Genomic DNA, 26,942 nt, shown 5'->3' with positions numbered 1-26,942 from the left:
AAGTGGGAATAAACTTAATATAAACAACTTTTTGTATTTATTTTCCATATATCATATTTAGAGTTCAGTTATTTACACCTGTGTATACTTACGTACAAATTTAGTTCCCTGCACACTGAGAACTTTCAGGAACGCTCTGAAATGATCATACTGAAGTACCAGCATCCTTATATGATCAAATTATCTTTGACATTGTGTACAAATTAACAACTAGAATGTGTATGCATTGTCCTGGTGACGTTTTGTTTTTCAGAGTGATCATTGCAATAGCAATGGAAATTTAGTTTGTATGGAAAAGTGATTTATTTTCAAGTGAAATCCTTTATTTGCTGTTACCTTTTCAAATATTTCATATAGATCCGAAAATGAAGAAAATTGTTTTACTGTCCTCAGCAATGCTGTAATTTTATTATTTTCTAAATTTCTTTATTATTTGTTATTTCTGTGATCTCTGTATTCAGAGGCTCGTGCCAAAGAGAAGGAAGACCAGGCTGAAAAAGAGTTTAGAAGTCCATACACTGATTCATCAGCTTCAGTATCTAGTGCAACAGGAGCTGGGTCCACATTAACCGAAAGGTACTTAGATGTGGTGGGAGATTCCATGTAACAGCTTTCTTATCTGAAGAGGGTTTTTTTGGTTGGTTTTTTATTTTTTTAAGACCATGAGTGTCACTTAACTTGTGTGAACATGTCTGTGTTGTCCAAAGTATTTAAGTGGAAATACTGATTATCTTTTTATCTGTGCTTTCTGAAATATGTGCCGATATTTATAAATATAGACATTATATATATTTAATAGCTAATTTTGCAGTCTCCTCCCTATCCTGTTCGGTGTACTTTAAAAAAAAAACCAACCCAAATTATTTGTGGATTTTTTGGAAAATATTAGGGCAAAGGTAATGACTACAGGTGCTTACTTAACGAGCAGATATTGTACAGGTGGGAACATACAATATACTTGTTTGCGCCTGCTGAAAACAAAAGCAAAGTAGGTGGAGAGCCTCTGTGGGTACATTGTGTAAAACAGTGGTGGGATTGAGGGAGTATTTTGTTTTGACTTCAGTATGAAACTTACTTTCAAATTTACCAGCCTTTTTTTGTTATTGACAAACAATAAGTGCTACTGCTTGGACAGCTTGAATTCTGAAATGCTGGGGTATCAAAAGTAGCTGAAGGTAATGGGGGCCACGCAACTGTGTTGCATGGCAGGAAGTGCACTGTTAACTTTTAAGTTTTTGTACCTATGGAAGTCTAATAACCCATAGAAGACTAGTAGACCTATATATATGTATCTTACGGGCTGATAAGTGTCTATATGTGTTAGGTTATAATAGACTTGTGTTGCAAAATCTACTTTTCACCTGTTGCTCTATGGAAAAGTCAAATGACCTGTGCACTGTCACTAAAGTAACCAATCACACAATATACTACCCTATAGATCCTATGTTATGTCTTGTGCATAAGGGAAGAATAGTCTGTGCTCCTATTTGCTTTTGATGATCATAGATATCTATCTGGTGAAATAATGATGGATCACAAAAATTCAAATGTAGTGGGATTGTGTACTGTATATGGATGACTTCAATATAAGGAATCAAAACAAATGGTGAGGTGGAGAGTAGTCAGCTGATAAAGAGCCTTGCCCTAATCATTGCATTTCACTAATGAACTTGCAGAAGAGAACTCTGGTGACTTTGGATAAAGGAAGATAACAAATACCTTTCAGTATTCTGAGTTATTAGGCAGGCTGTGGCAACTCACCAGAGCTCTGCTGATACTAAGTTTTCTTGGTTTTTCTTTTTTGTTTTTACCAAGAACTGAGAAGGGAGGGCATGACATGAAAAGTTCTCTGGGAAGTTTTAAGTTTCCTTGTAAAATGTGATATATAGCTTAGCACTTACTGCTAAAAACAGGAAGCTAGTGAAGGAGACATGCCATTGTGACTCAGAGCAGCAGTCCTACAACAGAGAATTTAAGTCTGAAATATAGGACTCTCAGTAGCTCTTTTTATAAGGTGGATTTTAGTTACTATAAACTGATCTAATATATGTAGCTTGTTCTGTTCTCTGAAAATGGCAGCAGTTTCTTGAATATTGCCTCTCTAAAATTCCAAGTATTTTCAGTTAGAACCTTCTAGTTAGAACAGCTACTGATTCTTTTTGCTTTTGAGCTGCTTTGCTGTAGATAAATGTTTACAGTAGTTACAGTATTTATGTATATAATAATAATAATAATAATGCTTTGTGAAATGAAAGCATCCACTAGTATATAAGAAAGGAAAACCTGAAAAAAACAGAATGGGTGATATGAGGAGAGTAAACACAAGGAGCAGATTTGCTCACATACTTGCACAACTCTCAGACTGTTTTTTGTTATTTCCCCTGTCTGTGTGCCATCCGTGCTATAACGCAGCTTGCTTTTTTTCCCCTCTTATGGCTTGTTTCACTTACTGCGGAGGTAATGAGGGAGAGCAAAAACCAGTTTCTTATACTTCTCTAAATCCTGGAAAGAGGCTGATGAACTGATTCATTCTTTATGGCCTCTGGTAGAGTAAGACTGTAAGGCTGAAAGTTGAAGGAAAAACCACTTGTTTTGTCTTTCTGTCAGCACCACTCCTGGTTGCTGTCAGAAAGGCAGATGGTTTTTTTGGTTTGGCTGCACTGGGATGTTCTAACATTTGTCTTTCTTTCAGTCAGGGTAGACAATACTAGTAGCTGGAGCACTTGGCTGTCCCTGCCAAGCTTGGAGTTTGGTGAAGAATAGCACGGCAATTCTGGCCATTTCATTTGCAGAGTGATTACACTGCCTCTCAGAATACTGAAATGCTTGATTTGATTGATTTATCCTTCCTAGCAAATGAAGGGGGTTGATAAGGATAGCAATTTGGAAGGAAGCTAGGTATTGTTCTTGGGCATCTGTAGAAAGATCTGAAAATCTGGGACTCGAGGCCTCCTTGAATCATTACGTTGTATACATTTTCTCACTGGCAGCTACAGTGTATATTTGGTTCCATTCCAAAACTAATTAAGTAGTTCAGCTTTTAGGGAAACGATAGTCTGGGAATGCATATTAGCTCTTGAAACACAACTCTTCTGCACATAGTATTGTAAGGTTAGTTCTGTGGATACCTAGCCTGAAGAACTTCGAAGGTCCCAACCCCTTCCTCACATGCTGTAAAAGCTTCCTTTTGATAAAAGAGTACTGATTGCCCCTTTGCTGTAGAGTAAGAGAGGCTCTTTTCATGTGAGTTAGATTTGTTAGATAATCATATCCCGATCTAGGTCTTTAAATGTCTGTCATCATGTAGAACAGTTTTTTTGTAGAGGTAACATCTTTTATTAGGGCAATAAATATAGCTGGAAAAGTTAGACAAGCTTTCATGCATGCAAACCCTTCTCACTGCTGTAACATCTGAGGACTTAATTGGTGTTGCCATTAGATCGTTTTGATTTCTTTCTAAAATAGAATTTCCGTTGCTTACGTAATACAAATATTTACTGTGTAACCTACTGCCTGCTTGGTGTACAGCTGATTTGGGGGGGCAGAGTGGGGCTGTATTCTCCGTCACAGTTACGTAGTTTAGAACATATGCGCTTGGTCCTTTATCATGTTCTTAAACTTGTGTGTTTTCCTTACAGATTTTAAGTGATAACCTAAACTTTAAAATAAAAACCACTATCTCTGTAGTCTTCTTATTTTTCCTGTGTTAAAACTACATTTTGCGGTCTGCTCACTCAAAACCTCACATGCATGCTCTTAAAATTTAAGCTCTCAAACCACGTTTCACAATTTGAGCTTTTCTCGCTGAATTTGAAGGAACATCTGATTCCGGTTGCAAGGTATCACAGTAATGATACACTGTATCTAGTCAAAAGGCAAAGTTTTCTGCTTATGGCTTTTAGACCTTCTGCCAGTTAGAATACTGCCTACTTGATAATTAGCAGCAGAGGGAACACATTTATTTTGAATAAACTGAACATGGACTAAATAGCTCTACTTACTTATCAGAAATTTTCCAATGCCAAAAATGTGTTCACGCAACTGATTTGGGCAAAAGTGCTGTGCTTTCTGTCTCTAGTTGTGAGCCTGCATGGTTACTGTTTTGAGTTCCACCCAGCCAACAGAGGTGCAGAGTATCTGCACAAACTGCGACTTGAAGCAGAACCTTGAAAATGCTCTGTAACAATGTATTCCGTTGTCTTCTAAGCAGTATCAAACTCCATACTAGTGAGGTGGTACTGTTGTCTTTGCAATCTAAATTTTCCTGTTTTATTTTGTCCATTTTTTTTAACTGTCACTATGGTATTCCTGTTTTTTAAAGATTTGTTTATGCTTTCAAGATGACAGTGGGCCTATGCTCTATTGATATAAGGTAGTTTACATTTTGCTGCTAATTTCAATGTTCACAAATCTACAACAGTGCTCAGTATCTTTTATCTGAAAATTCCTATGAAAGTGCTGATGTTCTTGAAATAGTAATTTTTCAAATCTTACCATGCAGAGGGACGGCCTGTAATGAAAGCGAAGATAGCTCAGATGAAGGGTTAATTGGGCCTTCCATGCAATCCCAGACTTCTCAAGGTCCAGCTGAGGATCCTGATGATGATGATGAAGATGATGATGAATTCATTGGGCCACCACTTCCGCCTGGGTTCAAGGATAGTGATGATGATACTGATGATGATACGGAAGAGGATGATAATGTAAGTCTTTTGTTCCTCTTTAGTGTTTTAATGTTTGGAGTAAACTTTATAGTTTGTAAGTGTGCTCTTTCTTTTATGATTTAAATTGCAGGTGAAGTATGACTGTTGTTTGAAACGCAGGTTTTTTTCTGTTTTTTCCCCTCTAATGATTATTCAACAAATGCAAATAATTGTTTTAATTTAAAAATATCAGTGTTTTTAAAAAATGTATGCATGTGAATCTCAAGGGAAATTAATCATCAATTAGTATATATAGTTTACTTGGTTTTTGTTTTCACACTATAAAAGACCTATATAAATAAATATTTTATATAAATGTTTTATATGGCTTGTATCCCAATGATGTGTAGAGTTTTTTTTTACAATAAAGATGAGATGGAGGTGGGCTTGAATCCAGGGAGAACAGTTGTACCAAAACCGAGAAAATGGACTGTGGTGAGAGCTTTTTTTTTCTTTCTTTTTTTTTTTTTTTTTTTTTTTGTTTTGGTTTTTTTCTAAATCTAAAAAGTGCCAGGCCAGTTTGTCAGAGTGAGTATAGGTTGTCTTTTCTATCTATGTTAAAAGCAAGAAAAACCCTAGCAGCTTAACTTGGGTTTTACAGATACTCAGTCAGCAAATCTGTTCCTGTTTGGTTGAAAGTTTAACAGTTTGATGTTCATTCTGCAAAATTCCCTGGACTGAATATTTTGTGGCAGTGGATTTTGTATGATGGTTTCCTTGTTGTTTTGTAGCAACAATGATAGAGGTCCTGTAAGTACAGCCTTACCTTATGCTGTTTTGAACCATTTGGTAGCAGAAAAAACCTGTGTCCTGTTATGCAAATATAAACCTAATCCTAAGAAACAAATTCCCAGGGGTCTCAAGGGTTTCTTTTAAATTCTTCTTCAGTTTTAGCTAGGTGTTCATTTGTTGTTTTCCTATAAAATGTCTTGCTTTTCATCTTGTGACCTTTAAAACATGAGTTTAGACTACTCAAAATAAGGAAGAGGAATTTCTTAAGCAATAATATAACTGATTTTTAGAGTGAGCCTAATCTTGTGTGATTATGATTTGTTTGTTTGGGTTTTTTTGTTTTTTGGTGTGGTTTTTTTCAGGAGATAAGTGTTGGGAAATTTTGCTGCCTTAGGGTTTTTTATGACTTCATCTGATCTGCTTGATTCACTGTTGCCTGTGGATTTCTTTAATTGTCAAATTGTACATTTTGGCTCTGTGTCTCCAGTGATCTCACGTGTATCCCACACGTAAGAGGGGACACTAGCCCTTCTGTCTTAGGGATATAAATAGTGATAAATCTCAAACTTTGAGAATGTTGTGAACCTTATAGTTAACTTATGACTTATTATTGATCTGTGTCAGGAATTCTCTTACCTTTTAGCTGTTATGCACTGTGGAGTGAGTCCATATTCCTGAGGTCATAGACTGAGCAGGTTTCAGTTGCTGTGGATCATGTCATATTGAAGTCACTGCTGCTTTTTGGCCAGTTTTTGTCTGTTCACCTGTCTCAGGTCTGCTTGTTTGTACATCTCCGACTCATAGTGAAATCTTAAATACAGTGCTTTGTCGAGAAATTCTATCAAACATGAATCTCTCCAACAGATAATCAGAATAATCCTGTCTTGAACAGTAGTTCGGTATATTGATGCTGAAGGGAATGTTTGATCTTGTTCAAACATTTATTTTGTCTATAAATTTCAACCTATTTCGGTATCATCCAGAGTGTTGGTGTGTACACAGTTTGTGGTGAACCTGGATGCCTGTCCTTCTGGAAAAAACACAATATATTATACAAAGAACAACTTCTGAAAGTACCTATTAATAACTCCTAACTGTGCATGTATGTAATAGGAAATGGTAAACCTCAAAAAATGTATGCTTGTTCTGCACAGGTGTGTTTTTCTTTCTTTGGGGTCTCATCAGAATGCCCTTCTAAATCACAGCTCTACCTAGCGGTCCACATTTCTCTTCCCAGAAAAAGCCCAATCTTTTGCTCTGCTGTCAGCACTCCTGAGGCTTGTAACATAGCTTGTAACTATGGCACTGAATAATTGAAGCCACACGGAGAGAAACAACCAGGCTTGGGAATCAAGTCCTGCCAGGTATTTTTCATCTTTGGGAGAGTAAAAGTTCTCAAAGATACTCTTAAGGATTTCAGTGTATGTAACACTAAAATAAAACAGTGTAAACTTGAAATCATGTTATATCCTGGCAACTACATCCAAGGTTAAGCGTCATGTCTGCTAATATTTCATAGAAGTGTTGGGCAAATCTTTGCATCAGAAAGTTGTAGCTATTCATCCTCATATTTCCTACACAGACTTTATTTTTCTTTGCTTTGTTGCTAAATTATGTCCTTATTTTCCTAAAAAATGTAGGTTTGAAAACACCAGAATTACAGGCAGCAGTTATCTTGGGGGTAAGAAAGAAAAAGTCACATTTCTGTGGAATGCCTTCCTGTCAGGGTCTTAAGGAATTAAAATTCCTAAACTGAGTATTTCCAGATTGTTCTTCCTAATATTTACAAAATTTTGAAGGTGTTGGAAAATCATGGAGAATTTTGCTTATGAACAGCACTTATCAGATTAGCTAAGTAATTGTGGTTCATCTTGTATACCTAATTTTTTTCTTGTAAGTCACACCAGAAATTACTTGGTTTTTCTTTTGCTTGTGAGAATTGATACCGGTAGCTTGTGGTTTAACAGTTTTGTTCTGAGGCTGGATTAAAGTTTGGGAAAATGTTTCACTTTGTTCCGTGCTCTGCTTAGCAAAAAGCATTCTATTTTTAGCATTCTGAAGTAAAGTATATATGTGTACACACTTTTCAAGTAAGTGTGTTGGCAATGGTCTTGCCTACTCACACTGAATTAGCAAAATTAATTGTTTGCATCAAAGTTTCACCACACGGGTCAAGTAAGCTATAATGGTAATACACTAAATAGTCAATTGGTGTCCCTTGACATCTCTTATGTTTAGTAATTTTATTAGGTTCACGTTAACCAAGAGTCCTATACATACTACTGTTCTAGTATATGGTATAATCCTCTTTTGTGTCAGTGGTGAGTATGGTATGGATTCCTAAATGTAATGATGTTCAAACTATAGATTATTGCTATTGTAACAGACTCCTTCATTTATTTATATTTATGGAATGAAAGAGCTTTTGTAGGAGAAAGTGACCAAATGGCGAACACTCGTTTACATAGCATAGCAGTGTGGGAGAACAGTATTGTTTAATAATTAGGAAATTGCAGGAAGATGTATAACATCTCTTAAGTGGTAAAACTATGTATTTTTGGAGACAATACGTAGGTTTCACAGGACAGGGTAAGGGTTTTAGTCGTAGAACTTATTAAGAGGAGAGGGGGTTATCAGCAACATAATAGAAAATATCTATTTCTTTTTAACCTTTCAGTGCTATAGTGTGCTGTGTACCTATTTTCTATTGTTCTCCATCAAAGATGGCTGCACCTTATTAAGGCTGTGTGCATTGAAAAGTGTAAAATGCAGTCTATTACACATATAAGTTATTTCGAAAAAGCAACTGGATTGTTGCTTCAACTTGATGTCTGTCATGTGACAATGATATACAGATTTTTGGGTTTTTTAAAATTTATATATAATTGCTTGCATGCCTGTCAGTTTTATGGATTCTGAGCACTGAATATGTTTTATTTTCATTATCCCTCCAAAGAGCGGCGGGCATCTTGTTTAGCAAAACTCTTGCTTTAGTTCTGTAAACTTCTCTAGAATGCCAAAGGGAAAACAATGTGCACAAACAGCAGATTTTTACTTCAGCCTGTCTTTCTCAGTAGTCGTGTTGTTAGCTGGTTGACTGTTTTAATTTCTAGCAAGATGGTGGTATTAATTTTTTTTATTTATATGTTTTTGAATAATGATACAACTGGCTCAATGGAGTGGAATTACTGGAAACTGTAGTTAAAAGACCCCAATGAAAAGTTTCAGACAGAAAGGTAACTTGCAGACTGGTGTGATTTAAGTTTGTCTGAACTTAAGACAATAGTTACAAAACAGTCTAGAATAGATTTGGTTGAGAATAAGCAGAGCAGCAGAAATACGAGACTTCTGGGTTTTCAGTCTAAACAGTTAATTTATAACCGGGAAGATTCTGTGTCAGTGTGGATGCCAGAGGCCTTTGGGGTCTAGAGCCTCCTGTTACTGTTGCTCATGAACTCAGTTATTTTCTTTCCTGTGAAGGGAATCAGGAAGCAGCTGTGCTTTCCTGATTTCCTGTTGATCGATTGGTGATCACAGTGTGATCCTGTGAGCCCCAAGGAAGGCAGGTGTTGCAATTACAAGAACTCCATGATTCCTTTTTCTTGCTTGTACATCAGGCTGTGGTTGGTACGCATGGGGGCAGAACTGGGAGAGGAGAAACGGAAAGCTCCATTGAAAAATTCTTTTGTTTTGTTTCCAGATGTACTGTGAGAGTGTCTCCCTTCTGTTAGCATATTTTGCTGCTGAAGTAACTCTAAAACACAAACATCTATATTTCTGACCATGAAGGAAATACTTTTTTCTTTGTTATGTATGAGTTGCAGTTCTGTAATCTGAAGTCTTGAGAACTTTGTATAGCAGATGAAATGCATCAAAATGCTGGCTTTGCCATGGTACCTTGCTACAGTCTCTCAAGCCTGACTTTAGATGTGATTTTTAGTATAGGAGCATTGTTTTTCCATCCCTGGTTGTTCAGTTGGTTTTGCTTTCTTGTGAGAGACTGTCATTTGTCACAATTGCTTGCAATGAGGTTAGCATCTTTTGAGTCGAGGATTGCCTAGCTCATATTGGGTCTTTTGCTGATAATTATTTACTGAATAATTGTCAGGTGGAAGGGGTAGCTGTGGTTATTATCTTTGATGGGAATTTTTCATACTTCATTGGCATCTTTACAGGAAATAGAATAACAGCAGTTAGTTGCTGAATGTTTTTAATCAGCACTATTAGTTTACGCATTACATGTTTCTGTAATTTACATTTCCATGTGCTACAAAATGAACATAATTTTTTGACAAGAAACGTAGATATTGCATTACGTAGAATCTGACTTGAGTTACTTTTTTCTCTGAATTTATGTAAGTTCAGTTTATATACTGAAGTCTTTGTAATAGTTGTTGTAAAGCGTTTTTCTGTGTTTAAATTCTGTGGTAATACTGATGGTAGTTACCTTTAAAATATAATAACTTAATTTAGTAAAATTTATGCCGGAAGTGTTGGTTCTTAGCAAGGCACAATATGCTTATAAGTACTTACATAGATACTTTGCAGTGCTTGTTTTGTAGTAGTGTAAGTAATACTGCTGTATTGAGTATATTTTAAGGACAGTACCTACTGTCATTAATTCAGGGTATCAATTCCCTCTGATATTTTCCTGTCATTATAGTTTTCCTTTTTACATGAAAGACTTGCATTAATTTGGGGAGTAAGGAAAATAAGAGTTGTCTATCTGAGTTGTGATCTGTGCTTTTCTGTAGTGCTCTTTGTCCTAATGGTGTAAAAACCTTGTTGGATTTCCAGTGCTGTTTTTTTTCCACAGTTGTAAACTGCGAGGGGGAGTGAGGAGGCAGTGTCTCTTGTAGTCTGAAGCTTTTCAGGTTTGTTTTTTATCCCAAAAAGTACGCCTTTGTGGAAAACTTCAAGAAAATCTTTGTTTCCAAGCAGGGATGTTTTAAAAGAGAAAATGGCTTGTTTTTCAGAAAGCGGATTCTTAACAAGGGCAGTATTTAATGTGGTAAATTTTGAGGTTGGGAGATGCGTAGTCTTTTCCAACTTTTTTGCCTTGGGAGGATGGTCTGGGTGCTTGTGCAACCAAAACAAAATCTGGTTGGAGGGGGACAGGACTCTAGTCAAAGCAGTCATGTCAGAGCTGGTAGGTGGACAGCTTCAAATCTAGGACATAAGCATTTTTCAAGGTAATGGATGACACCTATTAAAATACATTAGTAAGAGTGTATTTATTAATGTTCTTTTCTACGTGTCATTAGAAAATGTGCTGAGATCTTTAATATAACTTAATGGAGTCCTAGTGTCTTGTGACACTTTTCCTCACTTGAAGCAACAGGTATAGGAGTGGTTGTTGGAAGAATTTGCCAGATGCACTTGCAAGGCTTTATCTTCTGTCTGGACCTTAGCTGCAGTTAGTTCTCTACTCTAAAGAAGAATCGTTTCTCCTTGCAGTTCCAAAGGGATACTAATCATGTTGTAATTATGTCCCTGAAACAAGTACAGCCTTGGGCCTCCTCAAGGCTGTACTCAGATTCTGGCATATTTCCAAAATGATAGTGTAGCCATATTCCAAGTTTTAAAATTATTTTGAGACACTTATTAAATTTTTGCAGAAGCTTAACAGGACATACCAGGAACACTCGTTTGCACAGAAAGGAAGAAAGCCATTTCATGATGATATACATGGAGAATTCAAGTAGACTGTAATTGCTTCAATTAGAATTTGGCTATGGTACCAGGCTAAAAATCATGCTGGTGTAAAAATAAATAAATGTTATGGGAATTTGTAGTTGTATTAAGGAGTTACAACATTTTAGGCTAAGGATTGTCTATCCTGGTAACTGCTGAATCTTACTTACCCAGTCATGTTTTCATCTTGTCTAAAAGAGAAAAAGTGAAGTAAGCTGAACAAAGCAATTTTTGTGTGTGCAATAGTGACAGAAAAGTATGGGTTTGAGCGTCAGAGGCATTACTTTTGAACTACTTCCGGTCATTGATTGGTTGATGAAAAATAAGTAGCAATTACCATTGCTTTACATTTCCTTTTGTGTTACCTTCCCAAATAATCAGGAGGAAAATACTTTTGTCACATATATGCATCGTATGTTCTTAAGTCATGACAATATTTCTGCTGTAAAAATCAGGAAAATATATCTTGTATTAAACTTGGAACAAGTAATAGAATTTTTGTTAAGGATCATTGATGTTACTGGTGTTGCAAAGACTGAGAAAGATTATCTCAAAAGCAAGTTTGAAAGGATTTTCAAGCTTCGCAAAAATTGAAAGAAAACAAAATCGACTCCTAAATTTTGTATAACGAAGTTCAATGTGAGAGAATCAGTTAGAAGCTGGAAGGGGATGAATACTTAACATAAGAGACTTGAGAGCATCATATGGACAATGTAGAAGAGGAAGCTAACAGGGTAATTCCCTTAGGGAATGTTTGCCTTTCATAAAAAGGCATGGGGAACTTGCTCCTCTCCTCTCCAACCTGATGCTCCAGGGTTTGTGGTTTGCAGTTGCACCCAGAGAAAATGAATGTATTTACACTATCTATTTATCAATCCTGCAGAGCATGGTAAGGCCAAGACTTCTCTGCTATATATCACACCATGCTTTTTTGGTGACATGATATCGTTTTAATTAGTAATATGAGAAGTTTTAGAATGTTCCCTCTACATATGGATACTTAATCCTATGAGTTTGTTTCTAGAAATAATTTGTGAGGGTATCAGTAGGCATATATACGTATGTATATGTAGAAGAACGGCTGCAGAAGCGTGGCCTTAGAATCTCTGAAGATCTGCACAATCCAGGCCTGGTATTAGAATAGGCCTGTAATCAGAATTGTACTGAAGCTGCTGTGCGGAAGTTAACAAGAAAGGTAGCCTTGAGCTATTCTCGAATCCTGAGACCAAGTAATTATGTTGTGCCAACAGGCCGTGGCTGTAACAAGCTACAGCTGCTGGGAAAGCAGGTGCAGGGCCAAGAAAGATAGGGACCCGTCTGGGAAAATAGGGAGTAGCAAACTACAAGGCTGAAGCACAGCAACTCAATTAGCTACATGGATAGAATGCTTATTTTAGTCATGATAATTAGGGGTGTGAGAACCGCGCGTGTTTAAAGACTACTAACTAATTATATTTCTGCTTTACGAATATGCATGTGTATTAGTTTCTAACACTACTTATATAGAACTGATAAAGTTGAGCAAGATGCATAACTCATATTGAGCGTCTTCTTGACTCCAGTGAACCCTTCTTCCAACATGTATATACATGTTTTACTGCAAGGTACTTACAAATTTGAGAGGTGACTTTAGTAATATTGAATAAAATGTGATATAGAACATACTTATTGTTACTACTGTCCTTTGAAACAAAGATTAGAGATCTTCTTATGTCTTGTTTTTTCTAGTTCCTTTAGAGATGCTTTATCAGGTCAGCCTGATGTGATGGAGCCTGTGGAAAGCTGCTTTAGGAGCTGCAGGTACAGATTCTGTATTTGGAAAGAGAACTGCTAAGAGTGATGCAAAGCGATCTTCATCTCTGAGCCAAATACACTGTGGCTGTGGAGCTCCCACGCTTGAATTGTGGGGTCTTCATGCTTGTCTGTCCTGAGACCCCTTGGTTTCTTTAGAGCCAGAAGATTTTATGGAAGCTATGCCCTCTACTGTTCTTAGAGGGAGAGTGGATTTTTGTTGTTTTTCTGCCAGGTATGTCTGAGGCATGGATAACTTTGAGGCTGTACAATTCTGTGACCTAACTCCTAAGAAAAAAAATTCTAACTCTTTCTAAGCACATACTCAATGTGTGTATCTCAGTCACAAGATGGTACTTTCAATACAGTGTTATTTAATAAGAATTTGTAGTAGGAAATGTTAGGAAATTCCATGCATGCAATGGTTTATGAACAGGGGTCCTCAAACTGTTTAAACAGGGGCCTGTTTAACAGGGGCGGATGCAGTGGCAGGCAGCCATCTGCAGCTGCTTGGTTTCCCCCCCAACACCCGGCGGGGGGGTGTCTGTAAATACGGGGTGTGGGATTGAGGACCCTGGGGGGACGTATCCAGCCTGCGGGCCGTAGTTTGAGGACCCCTGGTTTATGAACATCTGATCCTAAATACTACTTTTTTTACTTCCAGTAGAAGTTGGGATCTTTAGAGGTGAAGAGACTGAGATTAATTCGTTCTTTGAGAACCTGAAATGCTTACACAGTCAAAAGAAAGTGGTAACTAGTTACCTTCTTACATGATGCTTTTTTTGGCAATTGCAACACATTTCAAATGGAATTTCATAAGCACAAATAGCATATTGTCTCTATCAGTGTTAGAATACATAAAATATTTCTAAATTTGGAAAGGGAGCTAACAGTGACACGAAAATTATTCAACACTGTTGGTATCAGTATGGAATATATAAATGGAAGACAGCAGGTTTTCTTCGTATCTATCAAGTGAATGTTATCTTTTTCAAAAAGCTGTTTATGCTCTAAACAGAACAATGAGAAAACCAGGTATAGAGAACTGTTGCTTGAATGAAGAGGAAGATAAAGTGGATGATAACAAGTATATGAAATATTTATGGTGGGGATGATAAAATAATTTAAAGGGCTATATTTGAAGGAAGAGTGTAGGTGACATGCAGTTATATTTCCTTTCCAAAACAAGTCTTCACAGGATTTTTGATTAACAAAAGATTTATGTTAAACTGTTGGAACTTCAGGCTGCTCCAATGGTATCCTTGGAGAGCAATTTTGTTGACTTTTGGAATGTCTCCTGTTTGTTTGAAAGATGGCTTTGGATTTTTATGAATGTGAGACTACCACATGTAATGTTTTACAACTGCTGCAATGGTATCTCTTATTTGCAGGTGGGCACTTAGTAGTATATAGGGACTGTATGTACCTGTTGCTAACACTGTCCAGATTGCACAACAATCATAGTGAACTTCCTTCCTTTACTGCTGCTTATCTTTTTTTGGATTTTAATACCAACACAATTATTTTCTTATTAAAATCTTGAATAGTATTTTGCTGAGTTACCTTGTCTGCTATTTATAATTGTTTGTTCTACACATCGTTGTAACTAAGGATTGATAAATGTTCATAGAACCAAATGTTATGGGTGTATGTTACAATTTTTTCCTGAAGTCTTTTCAAAAACCAAAAGGATCACCTTCTCTAAAGGAACTGAAGAATCATAAAGAATCATTCATATGAATTTTTCTTAACCATCCCTTTTCACGTTCCAGTCCTGAGGATATTAAATCTTTAAATCTCCCAGTTGAATTCCAGTGAGCGTACTTGTTGCTTTTTTGTAAACTATTTATTGCTTTATTCTACTAGAGGTATTTTAATTTTGAAAATTACCAATGTTAGATCTGTTTTTTGTAGAAAAAACTTTTTGAAATGTCTCAAAGAATACCTACTTAATGAAAGGTAAGACAGAAGGAAAGGTAAGATAGAAGAAAAGTGAAAAAGAAGCCTTTATTAAGATCTTATATCTATTTCTATGAGGACCCTAATGTAGTTTAAAAATTCGGGTGAGTTAGATGTAGTGTTTTGTTTTCAAGTAAAACTTATGTAAAGTAAAAGTTATTTTTGTATCACAAGCATCATGTTGCAAGAATAGCAAAAAGGCAGTAAATAATGTAACCTTTACTTCCCCCCCACCAAATATAATAGTTTAGACAGGCCCTTTTTGCATTAGGAATAAGGAGCTTTCTGTTCAGTTTTCTAAAACAGGGCTTAATGCAAATAGCTAATGAATAGCTGTCTTGTGCAGCTCAGGTTCATTATTTAAGGTTGGAGGATGAGGTTCTTTTCCATGTAAATGCTTGTCTTGACTATAGTGGGATTACAGGCATAGATTTCCAGTTTTGTAAGCAGGTCCGAGTATGCATCATCAGTGTAACTACCAACATTGTGTATTTGCTTTTACGCTGTAGATGAGACAGAAGACAGAGACAAAAGGTAATTTACTACTTGGAGAGAGATGATTTGACTTCCATGTTTATTTCCAGGCTTAACGAATTTACTAGTAAGTGTTCAGTAAATCAAATGTTTGATATTCTGCAGCAAAATGTCCTTTCAGGCTGCAAACAGGAGCTCATGGAACTGAGCAGTTTGTGAGGGCAGTGATGGACTCCCAAAATAAACGCTCTGCATTCTGGGCAGCTTGGGACAGCACCGAGCTCTGCACAGGCTAGCCTCCAAGGGAGGTGCTGCAGGGACATGGGCAGGTTGGTTGTTCTCTGCTGTTTTGTCTGCATTGGAGTTTATGCATGGGTTACCTAGCTGACACACAAGTGTGAGTTTGTCCACATGAGGTGCAGCCAGTGTTTAACTTAAAAATATTTCCTTTTTCTTTGATACACCTCAACCCAAATATTGACTGCTAACATCAGTTGGTTTTGTTGGGTTTTTTTCTTTTTTAACTTCGCCAAAATTGCACTAGGGGGCAGTGAAAACATCTTAGATGTACCAGCTTTCCTGGAACTTCTGTTTGGTCTTGCGTATTTTCTGCAGCTCTCTTTAGCCACCAGCTTGGAGCTAGTTTTTAGAGCAAATAGTACTATGTAAAGATTTTGATTGGGTTTACTTAGATGCATGGAATTCATTCCAGTAAGCGCATGTACATTCTCATGTGGTGAAACACAAGGTCTTAAATAAGGGTTGGACTCAATCACGGTGGCCCTTTTACAGTACAGAGGCCTATAGGTCATCTTTCATATAATAATGGGTGTGAATGCTGAAAATAAATTCTGAAAGATCTATAGAAATTAAAATAGAACTTATTTTTCTATGTATGACTAAAATTTTTGTCATGGAAAAAAGTTTTGAAGAGTTAAAATAATTCAAATCATATCTGGAATGAAAGCAGAAGCTAGAGTTCTCACTAATATGTGAGTTGTTTGCATGGAAATGCTAGAAAGTTTAGCTTGGTTTTTTTAAGTCAAGGATTTCACAAATAATATAGATGATACTTCCCTATCACTTACTGTATGGTATGTGTTTGTAGATTAATTCAGGTGTCAGAAAGAGCTGAGAACCTTTATTAGAGATGCAATGTCCTATGAATTATGATATTTTTTATATTAGTGGCTGCCTCTTCTAACTTGAGTTAGCTGTTCTGTTCCTATCAGGTGGTATAGCTAAACCATAGGTCTTAATACTTATTTAAAGAGGGAAACAAAGAAAAATTAAAATACTTCTTGGTGTTACAGTTTTGGTTTTTTTTCCCCGCCTGTTAAAAAAATGGGATTGTCAGCTTTGGAACATCAGTTATTAATTGGAGGATGGAGAAGTTACATATATGCATCAGCTTACATCTTTAAAAGGAGTTGGAAATAGACCTGAATTTTTAACAAGAGACTTCCCATGTCAAATTTCTTTTTATTTCAATTTATTAAACAAAGCATGAAAGATCTATTGATTGAGTTAGACCATACACATTCTGCATATTGAAGTACTTCATTCTTTAGACCTTTCCTTGTAATAGAAAGAAAAATCTGTGCTGTCACCAAAATGTAGTCGGTCTCTGTGATAACAAGCACATATGTAATGTCGTGTGTGTGACTTTGTATTGATCACATGTAAAATGCATCAGGCCCACAGACTACATCTTATCTAGTGCTACATTAGAAAACAGAGGAACATGGGCCGGGCAAGGGCACCCTTATTTTCCAAAGTTTAACCAGGTGACTAAGACTTTTTCATCATATTCAGTTTTACCTGTTGTGTCTTGTGAAAAACAATTATAATGCTGATTCTCCAGAGTTTCAGAGCAAGCAAAATCTTGTCACAGGACAAATGCAAGCACAGTAAAAAGGAGTCTGTAGGCAGTACGCTTCTGCTGTGTTCCGTGACTTGTTATTTTCTTATTAGTCAAAGTTAATTAGAAGGACTTAAAGCCTCCTTGACCCCTCAGTGTAGAACTGTGCTGGTTCATGCCTGTTTTGAAATAGCAGAAGTTAAAGTAATAAAAGACTTCAGCTTTCTTGGAAAATGCAGAGGTTGCCGGCTTATTTTGCTGTTAGTCATTGCCTCCAAAGACAGCCGCCAAAAATGGGTGACGTGTTTTCTGGGTGTTATTGAGCCTTCATTGCAGGGTCTACTTGGAAGTCTGCCTTTACTGCAGGTTGAATAAATGTCTTGCTTGCAGATACTGCGGTTGTACTACACATGTGTAGGCAAAGGAAATTTTGTAAAATTGCTGGGTTGACAGGACCGAAAGAGCCAAATTAAGAGTAAAATATCAGATTTCATTCAAAAAATAAACTATAAATGTGATGACTGATGCAGGCAGTTCAGTTGAAAAGGCAAATCATGTCAGCGTTAGTCTTTGAGATGAATTTGTCATATTTTGAAAGGTGTACTTTCATTCTTCATATTTTGAATATTCTAAGTAGAAGGGGAAACCAGTGATTAATTCTTAAACTTTTGAACTACATCTGAATGGCAACAATTATGGCACTTGAAACAATTCTTCAGCCAATTTTTAGACTAGAGTCTTTCAGCATTTTGCTCAAGATACAATGTAATGTAGATCTATATATATATATCAAGAACTTGCTAGGCTTCACTTAAAATATAGATGGAGTTGAGAGGAATCATGGCTGTTAGGATAATTACTGTTTCTTTCTCAGGTCAATAGTTTAACAAGTTTTGTGCATCAACTGGATTTATAGAGATTTATCTGCCTTTTCTGTCCAACCTATTACTTAAGATGTCTTGGAACACTGCTTCTCTGCAAAGAAAGCAAACTTAACATACCAGGCTGTAACCACATCTGTAGAGATCAGCTGGCTTTCGGTGCTACCAGATTGATAACCTTTTTCAGTACAAAGAGTCAGTTAATGTTTCTTTGCAAAGAGAATGTCATGACATAATGGCTTTTGTCTTAAATACAAAAATAAACACACTTTTCAGTGATATTCCTTTTTCAAATACATTCATTGTATTATCACCTTTTTCTGCCAAGTACGGAACATACCAGGAATGGAAATTTAGAAGAAAAAATAAGCTTAATCACCCTCAGTGTCTGCAAACTGCACGTACCTATTTCACAAGACCTCTGTGATACAGAATGCCAGATGATTTTAAAGATAACCCTTTCTTATTCTACAGTTTTAAGTCTTGGTCTTTGAGCATTCTGTATCTTAAGATCATCTAAAAAGTACATATGTTTTTAAATCCATTAACTTTTCCTGTGGAAAATACTAAAATTCTGGACAAGATGTAAACTAGTTGCTTTTTTATATCACTTATGTATTCTTTGTATGTTTACTTTTCCTCAGGTTTTCCCTACGTCATTTAGGTGATATACGTTGGTGTGCAGGTTCACGAGGTGAAATGTTGGGTCATGTAGAAGTGTGCAGTAGTTTTGTGACTGATTTCAGTGGATAGAAATGTGTGTATTATCCAAAATTAAATTATAGAAATAATGATGCCAGAGTAAACCTCTCAGTATACCTCAGTAGAAAACAGTGTAAAAATTCTGGCATGGATCTTTTCTGTCAATGATATAGTAACTTGTTTTAATGATTTCATTTGTTTTAGCCTGGAATTTATTACCTTTCTTTTCACAGTCAGAGTTGTTCTGTTCTGTGATTAAATGGTGCCTTACGTGGCCGTTTCTTTGGTGAGGGCAGCCAGTTGTTTTGGGGCTTTTGAGGTTGGTTTTGTTTTTTCTTTGCAACAGACCTGTGGTATGTCATAATCGGTATTTCTTCCTACAGTGCCTTGTAGGTATCAGGCATCCTGGTGGTCTTCTGTGTCCCCCTCGTGTTTGTATCCCTACCTCTGCTGTCATATTTCAGTGCTATCTCTACCATGTCACATTTCTCCTTTTCGAAAAGGAATCTCTGACAAATAGGTTTTTAAAATATCAGATAAATGCTTATATTTTTATTGTTATAGTGCAAGCTTGTAAGAAATAGTAATAAAGTTTCTGCATTTAACAGATACAATTTTAATTAGTACTAGGCTTAGTCCAGTTGCTGTCTATAAAATACTTTTTATAGGGAAGACAATTACAGTATATTGAATAGGCAGTGAATTTTTGAGAAAGCTCAATGGTAGTTTTATGTGATTTTCCAAAGTCTTATAGTGCAAATAAGAAACTGCAATCAGTGTTTGAATGCAGAATGAACGGTAGTCAACTAATTCACTGCATTTTCAGCAAAAATATTAACTCCCCAGAGTAAGATGAATGTCACTACATCTAAATTAGTTATAACTATACTATTTATAATGCTATTTTAAATTAGCATCTGCCCAAATCATACGATAGTTATGAAAACTAGTTCTGTCCTGTCAAAAAATAATAGTTGTCAGCTGTAGTCTAATTCTGTGTAGTTTAATGCAATTTGCATTAGCTCACCTCTTGGGAGTTGTGTCATACTATACGAAGTAATGGAAGCTGCAACCCTGTCTGATGCTTTTAGGGAGTAACCTCATGATGGACTCTGCGACCAAGTTGAAGTGGGTAGCTCATAGAAATTACCTAACCTCTCTGGCTGATTCAGGAGAAAATTCTGTGTCTGTCTGCATCTTAAAGTACTGTATACAGTTAGATTTGTGATAGCAGACCTTGCATAATACAGATCACACACAACAGTTAAATGATACAGAAGTGAATTAGGCAAGTAAGAATAATATGAAAAAAAAAATTAACAGTACAGTGAGTCAGTGGGGTAAGAGCAGTGAGCGTGTGGATCTTGTGCTGTTTGTGAGGAAGTGTCAGAAGAAGAGTTGGTATTACTTTTAAGCATTAGTCTGAAACGTATGGAGAGAAAAAATAATGACAACGCAGGACTGCAAAGATTCATGTTTCCTTCTGGTGGTTATGTATGTATCAAACCTACTTGCTTTCTGAGTATAGTAAGGAGGCAACCGCTGGCACTTCCTGTTTGTTCACCTTTTTGGAATAGTAGTTAGTGATACAATTTTTCTTTGGTGCATTTTAAACCTAATGTATATATAAGGAAGAAAGTATCTTTTAAGCTATGTTTTCTCTGATGGTTGCATAACCGTTAGTGCAGTTGGCTCGCTTTCAGAACTGATTTGAGTAGGAGAAGTTGCTAATAACTGATTTTGGTTCAAAGCTGTTTTATGTATTGCAGTTTTTGCAGTTAAATTAAATTGCGAGTGATTGAGGCACAGTTAATCTAAAAGAAAGATTCTTGGTAGTTTTAGGCTTTCTTTGTTAGGATATATGCCTTGCAGGCCAGGAGCCAATATAAAAATCCAAACACCTAAGCGTGCAGAATATTTTTATTTGAAATAAGATGAGTAAATAATATTTAATTTATCATCAATCTGTAACTATGCATCACTCATCAAAGAAAACAACCTAGCTCCGTATTTCTTAGGCATTTTGAAAACACTGTGTGGTAACTGCTGATAATACACTGCCTGACTTAGCTCTGTGCCATTGTTTTTGCTGAAAAGGCATGGAGGAGAAGCTCGGAGGCACACTGACAATAATCTCTCAGCTTGGCACTTTTACAGTGAGAAGGGCTTCCTGTGTAAACGTTAGGCTTAACATATGATACCTTGTTGTAATTACAAGTTCTGAGGAGGTCATCTCACGTCTTTCACTGGGGTAGATAGGTTAAATTGCATGCAGTTCACAATGTGGCTTATGGGTTATTTGAGTTCTTCAAGTTCTTTAAGTGCAAGTTTGTAAACAAGCCTATCACTTGAACAGTAATTGTCACCTCAGAGCAGATATCTAAGCTTTTTAAAAGAAAAATCTAGTCTTAGCCGGAACTCCCCCATTCCCCTATAGTGCAAAATGTTGACAGTGCAATGTGTATCTACCCTGTGCCTCTCAGTATTAATAGATACTTTTAAGGTCTTGATACCCACAGCCAACTGCAAAAATCTATTTATATGCATTTGCTCACTCTTGCTAGTTTGTTGCCTCACCTGTGTTCCACGCTGTGAGGATTTGAGAGTACATAAAAAGCTTATGGTAGGGTTTAATAATTTTTGTACATGTTTGTGTGAAACTGCTGACTGTGTTTTAAGAGGAGGATTCTTTTGCTTTCTCTGTTTTGTTATTTTGGTATTACTCTGAAATTCCAGGGGCAAGTGGTTCACAGGTAGGAGTGGGTTACCATCACTGTCAGGGTTTTCCCATTTTAATAATTGCCCTATACAGTGGGCTCTGAAATAATTGGTTTACGAAGGGAGACTTCACCTAAATAGAGTATTCTGGGAGATGTTTCTCCCTGTCTGTAGTGGATTGTCAGGATCTCATGAGAGGAACCTGAAGGCAAGAGGATGCCATCATTCTCTATTCAGAGGTCCATTTTTGCTGTCTCAGATTGGATATTACCTGTGGTAGCCAGGTGAAGTGAGAATCCAGAGTGTCTGAATGTATGATACAGAAGTCAAGGTGAAATTAAAAAGCAAACACATAAAGAAAAGTGCCTTCAAGTGATCTGCACTTTGCACTTTATCTGTAAACAGAGTAATGGTGCTGAAATACTAAAGCATATCACTTCATGGATCATGGACCAAGGTGGATATCAAACACGAGGCCAATGTGAAGAATTCAGGCCTACAGAACAAAATGTGAGTTAAATTCTGCCCAAGCTCAGCAAACTATGCAAAATTAGGAATCCTTGTTTTGGCTTCCGTATTAGTTGTCTGGAAAATGTCCATGGCAGGGAATTTGAACAAATCTGAGCAAAAATTCTTGGACTGCATTTGATTCAGATTACTTTATGGGTTATACATTCCTTCCCACCACTTCAGCTTTTCCTGTGGAAAGTCAGTAAGTGTTTATAAGCTCTGCTTCTCTCATGCTCATTTTTGGCTTATTTTATACCTTTGTTTCTCTTTTGATAGAGTAGAAAGTTGGACCTATACATTACAGGGGAAGGTCTGCTGGAGTTTTTTTTTTTAGCTTGCTTATTTATGGAAGCAGTAGTTACAGAATCATGCATTCCCTGGTAACGTCACCAGTCAGTCAACAGGAGATATGAAATACCACAGATCTATTTTCTCAACAATTGCAAGATTTCACTTCTAATATGAGCATATGAGCATTACACAGAAAGCTCTTTTTCTGGTGTGGGCTTTTTTTTGGTTTGTTTGTTTTAAATTTGTTAAATGAGCTTGTAAGTCACTTAGGGTACCTCAAAGTATGACCTATCTGAGGGATGAAATACCTTTCAGGGGGACAAGCGTGAGAAATGGGCCCATGGGAACCTCATGAGGTTTAACAAGGCCAAGTGCAAGGTCCCGCACCTGGGCTGGGACAACCCTGGCCATCAGTACAGGCTGGGGCAGCCCTGTAGGGAAGGATTGGGGGTTACTAGTGGGTGAAAAGCTGGACGTGGCCCAGCAATGCCCACTCGCAGCCCAGAAAGCCGACCCGTACCCTGGGCTGCACCAAAGGCAGCGTGGCCAGCAGGGCGAGGGAGGTGACTGTGCCCCTCTGCTCCGCTCTGGTGGGACCCCACAGGGGTACTGCATCCAGCTCTGCAGCCCTCAGCGCAGGGAAGACACGGACCTGTTGGAGTGGGTCCACAGGAGGGACACAAAGATGATCAGAGGGCTGGAGCACCTCTCCCGTGAGGACAGGCTGAGAGCTGGGGTCGTTCAGCCTGGAGAAAAGAAGGCTCTGGGGAGACCTTACTGCAGCCTTTCAGTTCATGTAGACACGCAAGCAGTTGTCTTACTGAAAATCATGTAGTAGATAGGCAGTCTGAAATCTGGAGTTCCTTCTATCTATGGACTATGTTTTTCTTTCTTGACTCCAAAAGTAAGTAATCACAGAACGTAATTTGAACATCCAAAATTGTCATATTTGTACTATGTAAGTGTGTATTAAAAATACATTAACTGTCATGACCAAGTTGAACATGAATGTTGCTGTTAATCCATCTCAGCTAGATTAACAAGGTTACTATGTTCATGAGTAATAGTGCCTTAATTTGAATCATATAATCAGAACTGAAATTTTAGGTTGTAAAAGGAAGACTTTTTTGGTAGTTTAAGTAATCTTTGTATAGTATGGAGTAGATCCTTGTGGAGAAAGTCAGTAAGCCTATAGAATAATTAAGGAAAGATCCTCACAGAATGTATCTAATGTTCTGCATTTTCTAACAGTTACTGAATAACAGAAATATACAAGCTCTTAGCATAATATCAGTAAAAAATCTGTGAAATTAGGCATTTCAGTAAGTATGATGTTCTTCAGTTTTTGTCGTCTTTCTCCATGCACCCAGCTGAAATTTTGTGTATTGTCTAGACAATGGATCTTTATCTTAGCCTGAGTAAAAAAGTGAAAGCCTTGCTTCTGTATGCTTTTATACCTCAGACCCCTTGAGGAATGACTGTAATAAGTGTTGGATTTGATGTGGGCATCATTCCACTGCAAAATGTGTTGAGGTCTTTCCTCTGTTCTTGTATAATCCACAGCTGAGCAGTACTGAATAGTAGTTGTTTAATTGCTGTGTAGAAATCAGCAGTACTCTGTTTAGTTGTAATAATTTGGAATTTTCAGATTACATCACAGTTGTAGATGTCAGGTTTTTTATATGGTTTGCTGAAGGGGTCTCAACATTTGTAGATACTATAGTAAGACATACATAATGCATATAAAATAAGCATGTTTTATAATGCTTGGGAACAATTTAAAAATTAGGGGGTTTATGATTAAAAGTGAAACCAAGATGTTCATGCTGGCTGTAGTTTTTAACCTAGTGTTTGCTGTTTGCCCTGCACATTTTGAAAATTAATTTGTTGTGTCATTGGGTATTACAACAGTTTTAACAGTATGAGATACATCATCTAGCCATAACACACTACCTTCTTTTGGCGTAAGCTTTAGTTAAAGGAATATACCTGAGTGAAGAGTGGATAAAGGTGTGTTTTTTCCAAGCATGGACCTCATGTGTACAATATAAATGTATCTTTTCCTCTTTCCAGATGCATAGTTAAAGTCACGTTACATAAAATTGTGCTGCTATAAGACAGCTTAAATGTTAATGTTTTGAAGGTAATTTATGGGTGGCATGGGAGAATTAGTAATCGAAACAGTAATAGAATTGGAACCAGCTGTGGGAGCTAGATAGGAAATTGTCCTTCCTTCCTGCAGTAACTTAGACATGCTGTAATTTTTAACCCCCACCTGCCCTACCTTCACCCTGTGGTTGTAGATCATCTTTGCATGACTAGCTGATGAATTCCACCCCCTTCACAGTTTTAATTTCTTATCCTAATTAGACAACTAGAATATTTGTCACTAAGTGGGATGGTATGCGTAACTTTGTGTCTCTCAAGATCCTGGAGTAAACATTTGAGTGAACACCTTTTTACAATCACAGTTGGTGAACTGTTGAAAAGTGTAGTCTGTGGACAACTCTCTCTAGAGATGTGATTGTTTAGTTTTGCTGACTGTAGTGTGTTTGCTAAGAATAACAAGATCCCTTAGGAATTTGAGTAAAACCTTGTAGCAGATTCCTTACGATAAATATTATTTATTCAAATTTTTCAGATGAGGAAACTGGGATATGTGGGAATGAAATAAATTGCACAAAGTCAAAGGTTAAGGCTTGGTCTACACCAATGGTGTATTGCTTTAATTTTGGTCATTAGAACGTGTACAATTTAACAAAGATAGCTCACTAACAAGGTTTCATTCTTATACTGGTATAGAGGTTCTTGTATTGCCTTGATGTTTATCAAATTCTATGCTAACATGATCACTAGTCTTAAAGTGATCATCAGGCTCTTTTGACAAGAGGAAAAATGCATTTTATTTCAGTTGTAGTAATCTTCATGTCTGTTTTAGACAGCAATGCCAAATATTGAACCTCTGTTGGTTGCATTGGTTTTTCAAGTTTTGATGAGTCCAAAATTAAGAGTATAGCGTTGCTGATGGACTTAATTCCACTGCTTATGGAACTTGCAGACGAAACAGTAATACCTACTCTGCTGCATATATTGTTTTAATGTATGTCCATAGATGTGTGTAACTACAACTGCCTTTTGCCGTGTGCGTGACAAAGGCTAAATAGTATCACTGACCTTTAAACTATGTAAAGGGGAGGCATTTTTTTGCAAAAAATGTTAAACTTTGTAATGTATTGGTTTCTAAATTCTAAAATGCTTCATAAATAATTTTATTTAAGACAGAAGGTAAGTGTGGAGAAGAGTAAAGCTATTTTAATGACCGAAAACCAATGAGAGTGTTGTAATTATCAAAAGGTAGGATACTGCTTCTGGAATTCTTAGTGCAACCTTAGTTTTCATGATTTCTCTTGGAAGAGAGAGCATTCTTCCTGTGTCTCTTTCACACTTCTTTTTTCCCCTGGAGTTTTGCAAAAGGTGATGATGATGAAGTATCTGTGTAGTTTAGATAAAGGATGTTTTACAGGGAATTTAATATAAATAATTAAGGGAACTGGATAGGAGCTGAAAGTGGTGCATTAATGAAAGTTAGGTTCAGTTTGGTCCTGCACCATGTGTTGTGTTCTTGGATTCATTCATTTGTGTCTTTTAGGCCGTATTCCCTCTGGTAGAAGTTCCACATGGAATCTGTGTGGTACAGAAATTCTTATCAAGCTGGATGTGAAATAGATGGATGCATAAGTGAGGCCTATTTGGGTCTGAACTAAGTATTTGGCACTTAAACTCCAAAGAGTTGAAAGTTCGCAATTATTTTTCCTTTCTGATTTCAGAATTAAGCTATTCTTTGGTTACCTGCCAGGCTGAGCAGAACTTTCAGAGCAAAGGTGTTGCATGTTTCTTTTGTTTTTTCTCATTGTCAGCTAATCTGTGGTTGTGTGTGTTATTTTACTGTTCCAGAGTAAACAGAAGTTTTCCTCTACGTTAAAATGAAATACTCTTATTCAGCTCTAAAGAATAACCTTAAAGGATATGCCTGACTGAAAATGTTTGTGATTTTTTTCATTGTAGGTAGCAATTTTGTATATCCTGCTGCTCTAGTAAAACTGTGTCTTGATTGAGTGTGGGTGCTTTTTGGCGGTATGTGGCAGTTGTGCATACTGTTTTAGCACATATGAAGTATTAATATTTATACACATTTGAAACTGAGATGATAAAGATTAAATAGGTAGGTAGTTATGTGAGCAGAATGTAAGATACCTGAAATATCACCAAAACGGTCAGTTTAAGTAAATAGGTGTCTCGGAAACTGCGAAGGAAACATGAATGAGTGCAGGCAATTTTAGATTTAAATCAGTTTTATCAGTGATTACAACTTGCTTTAGAAAAGCCTCAAGAGAATTTCTGTGGTATAAATTGTGAGAACAATTCCCAGGTCATAAATATTAATATGAACTATGACTTTATAAATTAAGGGCTTGTTATAAATTCAGAAATTATCTGAATGAGATTTTAGAATTTAGGTAAAAAATAGTAACCTCCTGAAATCTGTCTAAAACTGTCTCCTGGGAGACAGATCAGATAGGCCTTTTGCTGTACTTTAGCAGTATGATGTTTATATCCAAAAAAGAT

The 26,942-nt window shown here is 36.7% G+C and overlaps 1 protein-coding gene across 1 annotated transcript in view; it reads left to right on the top strand.

Annotated features, from left to right (window-relative positions):
• WDR70 (WD repeat domain 70) overlaps positions 1-26,942 on the top strand; it is a 136,267-nt gene that overhangs the window by 2,054 nt on the left and 107,271 nt on the right. Inside the window, exons 4-5 of the mRNA XM_055790511.1 lie at positions 462-576; positions 4,502-4,703. Coding sequence (XP_055646486.1) covers positions 462-576; positions 4,502-4,703 — 317 coding nt within the window. The remainder of the gene's footprint in view (positions 1-461; positions 577-4,501; positions 4,704-26,942) is intronic.

This window comes from Falco peregrinus, chromosome Z (genome assembly GCF_023634155.1).
Source record: "Falco peregrinus isolate bFalPer1 chromosome Z, bFalPer1.pri, whole genome shotgun sequence".
In the NCBI taxonomy this organism is placed as follows: Eukaryota; Metazoa; Chordata; class Aves; order Falconiformes; family Falconidae; genus Falco; species Falco peregrinus.
Note: the sequence above shows the minus strand (reverse complement) of the source record. Positions and strands in the feature narration are given on the sequence as shown.